Source organism: Gadus macrocephalus, chromosome 10 (genome assembly GCF_031168955.1).
Source record: "Gadus macrocephalus chromosome 10, ASM3116895v1".
Classification (NCBI taxonomy): Eukaryota; Metazoa; Chordata; class Actinopteri; order Gadiformes; family Gadidae; genus Gadus; species Gadus macrocephalus.
The window spans coordinates 12,131,381-12,143,401 of record NC_082391.1 but is presented as its reverse complement, the minus strand read 5'-3'; the positions used below and the strand labels follow the sequence as shown (position 1 = coordinate 12,143,401).

The window sequence follows — 12,021 nt, the reverse complement described above, 5'->3', positions numbered from 1 at the left end:
TAATGTCGATGGAAAAAAAAACACAAAAGGCAGAATGTTGTTCAGACATGAACAAAAGCGAAGGTGACCTCCTGATTCTTAACTTAACTCAGAGTTAACCAACCTCCACGTCTTATCTTCTGCTTCTCCATACTTCTCCCCTTATGGATCCTACACATTATTTATAGACGCGCTCTGCTCCTCACCACGCAGGCGCGATGCGGCTGTTGTATTTTTAATTAAGTGTATTTTAATTAAGTGTGTTTTTAATTAGGTGTGTTTTTAATTAGGTGTCTTTCTAAAGGAGGTGCCTAAACCATACATTGTGCCGTAAATATCGGCTTAAATCCTGAAGAGGTAAACATTGAATATAAATGAGGATCGGAACCGCTGAGGGAAAACCTCCGCAAAGAGTAAATGCTGATATAAGAATAAGTTTATAGAAATATCTATGAAATTATCATGTAACTAAAAGGCTGATTCAAGGGTTACGCGGATCTCTTCTTTAACATCACCTTTAAATAGGCTAATAACTGATGAGAGGAGAAACAACTGATTTAAGAGACGAGATGAGGAGGAGAAAGAACAACCAACATGTCTCTTCAGACCGAGCGTTGCTACTCGACGCGTTCAGACTGGTTCCGTCCTCCTCTCGCTGAGTGAAAGCTCTCAGGAAAGTTTCTCCGGTCTAATCATTCCAGATTAAAGGCGGATTAATATTATTGAAGGATTACTGAAGTGTTTCTTCAGAACATGAGGATTCTTGAAGTAGACCTTTAACTGAAGTCTTATAAATCTTACTTCAGTATTCCTGTGGTATTCCTGAATTATTACTACAGTTTTACGGCTAAAAGAGCTGCAGTATTCCGTTAGGATAAGGATTTTGAAGCCCTAATATACCTACTTTCTGCACTAGAGTAATACCATTAGTAGCCTAATACTATTAATTATACAATTATTATTAATAATAATACTTTCTGTACCGCAATATAATAATACTTTTAGTAATATGAAGATTACAATTATTACAAACAACAATAATACTGTCTGCACTAGATTAATACCATTAATATATATAGCCATAATATAAGTATTATTATTTTATCATTAATTATGATATTATATTATCCATACGTATATATTTATAGGATTGACACTTTAACTAGTTTCGGCTGAAGTTAGTTGAGTAGTAGGCCTATTATATGGTATTAGTTTTCTATAGCCTAGTTAAGTGGTTTATTTTAGTAAATTGTAATAAAATAAGAAATTATAGAATACAAATATAATTTATTTATATTGTAAGCCTAGCCTATGTAAAATATTGGTTTTAAAATACGTTCATTCTAATAACATCGTTTTCTCTGCTTTAGTATAGTGGGCCTATAATTTGATATTGATATTATCAAATGCATTCACATTTACAATTAGCCATTAATTATCATGTCTTAAAGCCTACTTTTTATGTAGATTTATATAGTTTATTATTAGCCTTAATTGTATAGTTTAGTATAATTCGTCGGCTATTACAGCACAATTATATAGATTAATATTATTAGTATCACAGTACTATTATATAGATGAATGTTAGTATTACAGTATAATTAGGCCTATAGAGTTTGATTTTACTAGCCATACGGTAGAATTGTATAGTTTAATGTTAGCATTACAGTATAATTGTATACTTCAATATAAGGAGTTTTACGGATTGTAGTAATTATGAGAGTATAATTCAATATTAATAGCATTACGGTTATGTAGTAGGCCTATCAGTATGACAGTAGGATTGTAAAGTCTAATATTATCAGTAACACGGTAGGATTGTCGTATAATTAGTGCATTTGTATAGTTTGTAGTTGTTAGTTTGCTCGCCCTCACCTCGCTGTTGTGTGAGCGTTCAGTCCGCTGGAACTCATCCGAATGAACTCCTCGGGTCCAGAGCCAGACCAAAAGAGAGAGAGAGAGTATGTGTGTGTGTGTGTGTGTGTGTGTGTGTGTGTGTGTGTGTGTGTGTGTGTGTGTGTGTGTGTGTGTGTGTGTGTGTGTGTGTGTGTGTGTGTGTGTGTGTGTGTGTGTGTGTGCGCGTGCGTGCGCGCGCGCGCGTGTGTGTGTGTGTGTGTGTGTGTGTGTGTGTGTGTGTGTCTTTTCCCGATGTGGATTGGGATGTGGATTGGACCTCAGACCGACCCGATCTTATCCGTCAGCTGATTAGCGGCCGTTGTCTCGCGCTCCGACCGTCCGTCACTCCGACCGGGCCTCCTCGAGACCTCAGAGTTCAGCCTCAGTCCGGCTGGTCTGGTCTTGTCTGACCCGGTCTGGTCTGGTCTTTTCTGGTCTGACCCAGTCTGGTCTGTCCCGGTCGAGTCTAGTGTAGGCCTACCTGGTAAACAAACACTGCTCTGTCAACACGAGGACACCACCTGTTTGTTTTAGCGTCGCCCGGAGCTATTGCTCCGCGGCGGACTCTCGGGTCGTTGTGCGCATGTGCGGCCGTGTTTGTGTGCGGTGCGCGAAGGTAAACAGTTTAGAAGTGTCCGCACGGGCCGCTCGAGCGCGGCGCGTTTGATTTGAGCTATAAATAGACCCGGCGGGCGGAGGGTTGAGAGGAGGAAACCCTGCTGAAGTCACTCATCCGGACACCTGCATTGATGACTTAATTAATTATGACGCATTATCGATCCTTTATGAGCGCGTGTGTTTTATTTTGGAGGCTTTATAGGCTAAACTCTATACTTATTTATACTTCATGTAGGCCTATATATACCTATTATGAGGCGTGGTAGTCTGTGTGTGTGTGTGTGTGTGTGTGTGTGTGTGTGTGTGTGTGTGTGTGTGTGTGTGTGTGTGTTGTGTGTGTGTGTGTGTGTGTGTGTGTGTGTGTGTGTGTGTGTGTGTGTGTGTGTGTGCGTGCGTGCGTGCGTGCGTGCGTGTGTGTGTGTGTGTGTGTGTGTGTGTGTGTGTGTGTGTGTGTGCGTGCGTGCGTGCGTGCGTGCGTGCGTGCGTGTGTGTGTGTGTGTGTGTGTGTGTGTTATTTCAGGCTATGTGTATTTGACTCCGCTGTTGTCTGAACAGATTAGACTCGCTGTCTGGGCGGTATGTGGTTCAGGAGGTAGAACGGGCTGGCTGGTAACCAGAAGGTTGCTACTTCGATCCCCGGCTCCTCCTATATGAGTGTCGAGTTGTCCCTGAGCAAGGCACCTCACCCTTACTGCTTCTAACGAGCTGGCTGTCTCCCTGCGCGGCTGACCCCACCGTCGGTGGGTGAATGTATGAATGGGTGTATGAATGTGTGAATGGGTGTATAAATGGGTGAATGTGAGACATGTATTGCACAGCGCTTTGAGGGGCCGCTTGTTAGAGCAGCGCAGGCTAAATGCAGTCCGTTTATCATTCAGTCCATTTCCGCTGTCGGACAGCCAAGGCTCAAAGAAAGTCCCGACCCAACAGGTATTTTGAACAATATATTTACTTCCATTAAATAAAACACAATAGTTTATTTTTTGATGTTGAAAAAAATGAGACATTATTCCGTACAGAGAGAGAAACGGCGGGACACGTGAAACTTGTTCTACTAACCCAGACCCACACGACATTAATATTAGTTATTAATATGTTAGAGCACGCGGCGGGGCGCCTATGTACATTCCCTTTGTGCTGCAAGCAAATCAGGATCCGTTGGGTTCACATGCGGCGGTCGTTAGAGACCGAGAATATTTACAACCATCGAGTCCAACCGGGTAGCGAGTCCCGGGTACCGAGTCCCGGGTACCAAGGCCCGTGTACCGAGTCCCGGGGAAAACCTCCTACCGAACCGCGCAAAACCCACTCCCGGTCCAGACCTCCTCTGCTCGCGGGACGAGGGGCGGCCCGGAAGAGGTCGTGGGGGTCACAGGATCAGGGGGAGGGGAGGGGAGGGGGTGGTGCGGGGCTAGACGGGTCTGTCCACCGCGTACTGACACGCGCTCAGGTTCGACGCCGGGTTCTGGACGCTCGCGTACCCGAAGCTGGAGTGCTGCTTGGCTTTGAGTCTGAGGCTTGCCAGGCTGGAGTTACACGTGTCCCGGTACACGTAGGGCGGCGTCGGGGGCGCGTACGGACAGGCGGGCGCGGACACGCCGCCGGCGGGGTTGAGCGCCGGGTTGTTGAGGTTGCTGAGGTTGTTGAGGGAGTTGAGGCCGGAGTTGAGTCCGGAGTTGAGGCCCGCCCCGGGGGGGACCATGCCGGAGCCCATGCCCATGGATGAGGGCGGGAACATGGCCTGGGAGGACAGCGGGTTCACGGAGTTGAAGAAGGGGAAGCTCTTGGTGCTGAGCGAGGCGGACGCCAGGCCCTTGGCGGCCCAGTTGTTGTACGTGTAGCTCGGGTACATGTCCTCGTACGGCTGCATGAGGCCGTTGAACTGCGGGCCGAAGCCGCTCTTGCACAGCTCCGCCTGCTGGTTCCGCTCGCGCTTCCGCCACTTGGCGCGCCGGTTCTTGAACCAGACCTGCGGACACGCGCACGTTATTATCCAATACACATTGAAGCAGACCACGCGGACACGAGCACGTTATTATCCAATACACATTTAACCAGATCTGCGGACACGCGCACGTTATAATATAATATAGGCCAATAATGTTATCATATAATATTATAATTATTATAATATTAAACCAGAACTGCTCGTTATTATCTAATACACACCTTAATAATAATATTCATAATAATCATAATAATAATAATCATAATAATAATCATAATAATCATAATATAATATTAAACCAGACCAAAGCATTATTATGTGATACCATTTAACACCGGACGGATCTCCGGTCTGAACCAGACCTAACAGATACGACGTCTGCCTCTTTAGTATGAATACACATTTTTAATCAGTTATACACAATCAGGTATCCTATTTATTGGAAAAAATAATGTCATCATAACATTATGTTTGTCGACCCTCCACGATGTTACCGTCCGATCCTAGAACTCACTTCATGTATTTGACCATAATGTTGAGCAGAGCTTCATGTTATTATCTATATTTTCTCGTTAGTAACACACTATAGTCTTTATGTCTGCCTGTGGGGGGACTACACCGAGGTCCTAAGACTCAGTCCTCTGTTTCCTTCCTCCTCTCTGATCCTCGGAATCACCCCAACGTCATTACGGTACCACGAGTCAGGTTTAGTCAATAAAACAGAATGTAACAGATAATAAAAACTCATATTAACATGTTGGTTTGCATTATTTTATATTATTTTATGATATTCTATTATTATAATCACGGCTGTGTCCGTGGGTCTGAACCCATGCTAGTATTAACACTTAAACAGGCTTATTAACACTTATACTATATTAACTCTTATACCGTAGTATTAACACTTGTATTGCAGTGTAAGATTTATACAATAGCCTAATACTGTTGTAGTGTAATATTTACACGTATTCGTTTTCTACTATCCTTAGTTATATAATTATGATATTATCATTATATATTAGTGATATTATTATGAAATTATTATCATTATATATTAGTGATATTATTATGAAATTATTATCATTATATATGAGTGATATTATTATGATATTTAGTATAGATTGGTGTGTATTCTCACCCGCACGCGCGCCTCTGTCAGGTTGGTCCAGACCGCGATCTCTTCGCGCGTGCTCATGTCGGGGTAGCGGTTCCGCTGGAACGTGGCCTCGAGCTCCTGCAGCTGCTGGCTCGTGAAATGCGTCCGCTGCCGCCGCTGCCGCTTCTTCTTGGACGGGTCGTCAGAGGCGTCCTCAGCCGCCTGCTTCCCGCTCTTCTCCTTCTCTGTGGGCACGATACATACTGTTCATAGGCCTATAGTATTAAGTATTAATTAATAAATGGATTGTTGACCCTGTTAATACAGTATTAAAAGATTAGTACAATTATTTAGCTTATAAACAGAGTAGGCTACTAACCTTTAGTTAAGAGTATTAACTGAGTATTACGGCGTTTAGTATTAAGATGGCCCTTCTCCTTCTCTGTGTTGGGGGGGGGGGGGGGGGGGTATTAAAATATTACTCTCTTATAGCTATATATTAAAAGAGAGTATTAAGACAAGTCGTTTTGTTAGAGTATTAAGAGGTGTAGTTAGGCCTACATTTAGTCGTATTAAGATAATATTAATTCATTTAGTTTGAGTCTTAAAATGTTTTGTAACTAAGTATTAATACATTTAGTTAGAGAGCATTACGATATAGAGTATTAATATCTTTACACAAGTTTGATATCCTCAGAATCAGGGACCGCGCGTAATTCTCGGCTAAGCGGATCTCTGATGTGTGTGCGTGTGTGTGCGTGTGTGCGTGTGTGCGTGTGTGTGTGTGTGTGTGTGTGTGTGTGTGTGTGTGTGTGTGTGTGTGGGTGTGTGTGTGTGTGTGTGTGTGTGTGTGTGTGTGTGTGTGTGTGTGTGTGTGTGTGTGTGTGTGTGTGTGTGTGTTTGTGTGTGAGTGTGTGTGTGTGTGTGTGTGTGTGTGTGTGTGTGTGTGTGTGTGTGTGTGATCCTCTAATCCTAAAACACTAACTAATACATCCTCGTGCGGTGCATTCCTTTAATTATTTAATAGTAATACTATCAACATTAATTATTATTAACGGTAAGGGTCGCGTGGGGCTCCACGGGGTCTCGCGGGGTCCTGACAAGTCGTTAAGGGAGTTCAGACTCTCCGGTCTGGCCGGAGATCTGACGGCTCCCTGACGCCTGGAATCTCCAATTGAACGCACACTTCCTGCGGCAGCAAACGGCGGTCGGAGCCGCTGAGTCTGAACCGGCGGGGCTCGCAACTTACCGGCAGACTCGGGGCTCGAGGTGTCCGACACCGCGTGCACGTCCAGCCGGTGCTTCGTGTCCCCCGCGCGCTGAAGCGGCTGTAAGGTGGACGCCATAGCCAGCGCGTGCTTACTCCCGGTAAAGTGGTGGTGGTGCTCGAGGTTTAACGGCATGGAGCTCATCGGTAGAGGAGGGAGTGCAGCTGGTCTTCACGAGCACGTCGAACGCGTTTAATCCTTGGCACGAGCGGAGGAACCAGCCCGGGTCTCCGCGAGCCCAACCCGAACCTCGAACCTGTTCTACCAAGTGGCGCGAGACTGGATCAGAAGCGGCCGCCAGCTGCCATCGCGGCGCGAGGAACCTCCGGTACCGACGACTAGAGCACACTATCAGAGCGTGAGCCCAGGTAGGGGGTATGAGACGTGGACACACACTCTCTACACACATTCATACACACACACCCCTCCGCGCGTTGATCTCCTCTCCGCGCTCTGAGCTGCGCGAGGGGCAACCTCGACTCGCGCCACGCCCCCGCGTCATCACTGCAGCCCCGCCCACACTGTGACGGACAGGTCGGTGATGACGCGACGCTGGAATCAGATCTGTGTGTGGATGTTTCGGCGCTGCGTGGGATGATTCTCCTCCCTGATAGAAGCGCGCCGCCGCGGAGAAAGACAGGGCGCGCCGCCACGGAGAGGGACGGGGCGCGCGTGCGGAAGACCAAATCGTTATAAGATAAGGTTCTCGTGAAACGGGTCTCGTGAACCCGGTCTCATGAACCGGGTCTCCTGAACCGGTTCCGGAAACCGGGTCCCGTGAACCGGGGCATGTGAACTGGATCCTGTGAACCGGGTCCGGTGCATGAAGACGTCAGAGTACGCGGTGAATAAATACAATAAATGCGAGCTAACAGATCTGATAGTCCAGCCTCGTGAAGACACTACAACACAACAACACAACGACTCAATCAAAAACAACACAACAACCACAACAAGCAGCAACACATCAACAACACAACAACATGACCAGAGCGCAACAACGACAAAACAACAACACAACCACAACATAACAAAAACACAACCAAAAAACAACAACACAAGGGCACAACAACGCAACAAGACAGCTATTCGAGGGTGAATGATTCTAATGATGACGTTATGAACACGTTATTATAGGAAGACTAAAGTGTTATTAGTAAGGCACGTGACCCGACCTGGTCTGAGGTCTTCCCGCCGGAAGCAGCGGCCACGTGAACCACCCAAACACAATTTACGTCCACATTGCGGGCTGAGCGGCTCGGGAGCGCGCTCTGCCTCTGAGTCTCTTTGGAGGACTTTAATGAGTTTTATCGGCGAGGAGCAAACTTTCCCGCGGCTCCCAGGAGCCCGCGGCGCGCGGAGTCAACATCTCTCGAGACGACGTGAGGAGAGGACCACGTGACGCGGGAGGTCGGCAACGCTCGCTCATCAACCACCCTTCTCACCACGGACGCGCGTGATGACTTCTCTCTGCTCTTCAATCCCTGCGTCCGTCGATCCACACGCGCCTACTGTGTGGATGAATTCACGTGAACGTGAACATCTTAAAACCAATCCCCCAAAACCACAACATGCATGAGAGGGATTATTCAAATGATGCGCGTTATTAGGGGCTGTAAGTGACGTCACTGATCATGTTATTATTGAGACGTGTTTCCAGAGCGCGTGGAGCCGCCGCTCCTTCCTGCGCGGGACCACTAAAGTTGAAGTGGATTACCGCGGCTCTGCGCTACAGCACGAGGGCCATTAATTATCTATTCAGTCAATACGGGAGCGCGAGCCTTTTCCACCGGCTTACCAACACGTCACATTACCGCACGCGCGTATTCCTGCTCACGCGTCGCCTTTCATTATACATTTAGTTTTCCCTCGAGCCCGGCCAGCGAGCCGCGCATATATTACCTCCAACAATATGAGGCGGCCCTAATCACGCACGATCTGTTTACCTCGTTATGCCTCCTCACAGCCGGGCCTCGTCAGAGCCTCTACTGGACCGGGCCAGCCTCCTCAGAGCCTCTGGACCGTGCCAGCCTCACCAGAGCCTCTGCACAGTGCCAGCCTCCTCAGAGCCTCTACTGGACCGGTCTGCCTCCTTCAAGCCTCCACCTTACTGGCCTGCCTCCTCAGAGCCTCTGAGGATCAATCCGATCGAGTATACTCGATCGGGCCGGCCTCAGAGCCTCTGGACCGGGCCGGCCTCCTCAGAGCCTCAGCGCCAGGGTACATTCTCCGCGACATCTTCTAATTTCCGGTTGAATTATACATTGGCCCTCCCTGTTTATTTGAACGGATCGATTAGAGTCTAATTCTAGTTAGGCCTATTACCCTAATAAATCTGATTATTGTCTGCTTATCGATGTCCTGACGAGTTCCACCGGGAGCAGAGAAGTGACGGGAGAAGTGTTCTGATGTTTATTTATTTATGCGGGGCTATATGGACTTTTATTATATCATATTATTATTATTATTAATAATGATAATAATAACAATATCTATATATTCATATTATTACATCATAATAAAAAATTAATATTCATATTGTAATTCTTCTTATTATATTATATTATATTAAGACTTTTTTTAATTATAATTCTCAGATCCGGTCCCGGCCACCAGGGGGCGAGCCAGGACCACAGAAGGCCTGCACGCGACTCCTCAGGCTAGACCTGGGTTGACCCTGCACCTAGACCCAGGTGGACTCTAGTCTAGACCCAGTTGGACTCTAATCTACATCCAGTTGGACTCTAGTCTAGACCCAGGCTGACTCTAGACTCTAGACCCAGGGGGACTCTAGTCTAGACTCAGACTGACCCTGGACTCTAAACCAAGACCGACTCTAGACCAGTCCGAAGCGGACTCTAGTCTAGACCCAGGCTGACCCTGGACTCTAGACCAAGACCGACTCTAGACCAGTCCGAAGCGGACTCTAGTCTAGACCCAGACTGACTCTAGACTCTAGACTGAGGATGACCCTGGACTCTAGACCCACGCGGACTCCAGACTGACAGTGTGCGGTGTGGGGGTTCTGCCGGGATGTGGGGGGACCACTCACCGATCTGGGCGCAGGTGTTGGCTAGCTTTCGGCAGTGAGACTCCATGATGACGTCTGGAAGAGATTTAAACATTATAATTATTACCATAAATATTAGTATCATTACCAAGAGGACAAGAAGACCCAGAGGGACCAAGTCTAGAGACCAGGGGGAACCAGGTCTGAGGACCGGTTCTGGGGCAGGGGGGAACAGGTCCCCAGACTCCGTGTTCTTCTGTAGGGTAGATGTCAGGTCTAAGTAGGCCTACAGTCTATTTAAGGTGTGGTTCTAGGGTAGATGTCAGGTTTAAGTAGGTCTATTTAAGGTGTGGTTCTGTAGGATAGATGTCAGGTCTAAGTAGGCCCACAGACTATTTAAGGTGTGGTTCTGCAGGGTAGATGTCAGGTCTAAGTAGGCCTACGGTCTATTTAAGTTGTCGTGTGTTCGTCGTGTTTGCGCGAGCAGCAGTTGGGTTGGAAGCGGAGTGATTCGGCTGTAAAAGCGCGGGATTAGCGGCTGATTGAGATGTCTGTCGGCGGGATATTACAAAATTCATTATCGGCGCCCCACACTACCTCGATATGAAGTTACACAGATGGCCTTTTATTAGCCCGGGATCTGCTGTTTGCTTATGATAATTCAAGAAGCAGAGAATTTGCATGCTGATCTCTCTCTCTCTCTCTCTCTCTCTCTCTCTCTCTCTCTCTCTCTCTCTCTCTCTCTCTCTCTCTCTCTCTCTCTCTCTCTCTCTCTCTCTCTCTCTCTCTCTCTCTCTCTCTCTCTCTCTCTCTCTCTCTCTCTCTCTCTCTTTTATTATTTTCTTCTCTGATGGGAGCGGGGTCCCGCGTGCTCTACATGTGTGATTTTGACTCTTTGTGAGACAACACGGAGGTGAGGTCAGAGGTCATACCTGCTCAGCGCCTCGCTCTCTAATGAAATACCGGAAGATGCTCCTCGGTACCACGCGTAAAACTGTAGTAATGCACGGGTAAACCGGAACAATACAAAACAATAATAATTATATTTAAACATAGATGCATGGAAAATAAAATCAAATAATTTGAATATAAATATCCTTCAATAACCTTCATTCATACTTAGAATTAAAGCGGGTTATAGTGAGTTATTATTAATAATAATAATGGCCATTTGAAACGAATGAAAAGTGTTTTCACGCAGCGGTGCAAATGTTGAAAATGTTTGTTATTTTTCAATTAAGAAAAACACATTTTCTGCTTAATATAAATTAAGCTAAAAGTATCACACCTAGCACGATATTCCCACAATATATATATATAAAAAAACTGTTAATTTAATATTCGTGAGTAATAATAATAAAGTTAATTATAAGAATAAAATAATGACGATAAGAACCCTGATTAAGGATAATAATAGGCCTATATAGTTACATTAATGATGATGAGTAATAGAGCTAAATAATAATAATGTTTAAGACAGACATCTCAGCAAGCAGCGGATGAATCCTAATCTCTTTGATCATTATCATTTAAATGACGCATATCTCGGACAATCCACTCCAATATTATTTGACTGATATAGGCCTAGTTATTTGATTCGAATTAATTATTTATTTTCTTACAGAAAACGTTTATTTTTAATTAAGTTAATTTAAAACAAATTGTCATTTGAATTTTCTTTTGAAGACGGTATTAAAACAAATTCTCAATTTATTCTCCTCCGAACGAGTTTTTTTATGAATAATGAATAACTAAATAATGATAGGCCTATAACTACATGTAGCCTTGGTTCCTTTTGTTATAGGCCGATGCACAAATAGATCTGACATATCTTTAAAATTGGTCGATTTATTAAACATATTATACTTAAGTGGGAAGATATATACAGTTGACTTAAACAACATAACAATTATGGACCCGACGTATTTTTAGTCGGTTTACACTAAGTTGCTGATTCATAATATTTATGAAACATTGGCCTGATATCTCGTGCTTTAAGAAAGCTGTTTGTAATACTGAGTGAACGGTGACGTCTTTAGAGTTCATTTACAATATTCAAGTAGGCTTTTTGTTATATTTATGGTACATTTTATATGTCTCTTGGTTTAAACCATAGGCTGTTTTTGGATTAAACAGTTTAAGGTTCATTCAGTATTACAGACGTCTCATTTAGGCTTTAGAGCTCTGAGGCTGTTTGCAATACTGA

The 12,021-nt window shown here is 45.2% G+C and overlaps 1 protein-coding gene across 3 annotated transcripts in view; it reads right to left on the bottom strand.

Annotated features, from left to right (window-relative positions):
* Nucleotides 1–3,424: 3,424 nt before the first annotated feature.
* Nucleotides 3,425–12,021, bottom strand: part of pitx2 (paired-like homeodomain 2) — an 11,530-nt gene continuing 2,933 nt past the window's right edge. Inside the window, exons 2-4 of one of the 3 annotated variants that reach the window (XM_060062361.1) lie at nt 9,858–9,911; nt 5,580–5,782; nt 3,425–4,462 (exon numbers count right to left, since the gene is read on the bottom strand). In XM_060062361.1, coding sequence (XP_059918344.1) covers nt 3,905–4,462; nt 5,580–5,782; nt 9,858–9,903 — 807 coding nt within the window. In that variant the 5' untranslated portion in view covers nt 9,904–9,911 and the 3' untranslated portion in view covers nt 3,425–3,904. Of the gene's footprint in view, nt 4,463–5,579; nt 5,801–6,786; nt 7,319–9,857; nt 9,912–12,021 lie in introns of those variants that run through there. The other 2 variants (XM_060062359.1, XM_060062360.1) reach the window with 2 other exon arrangements.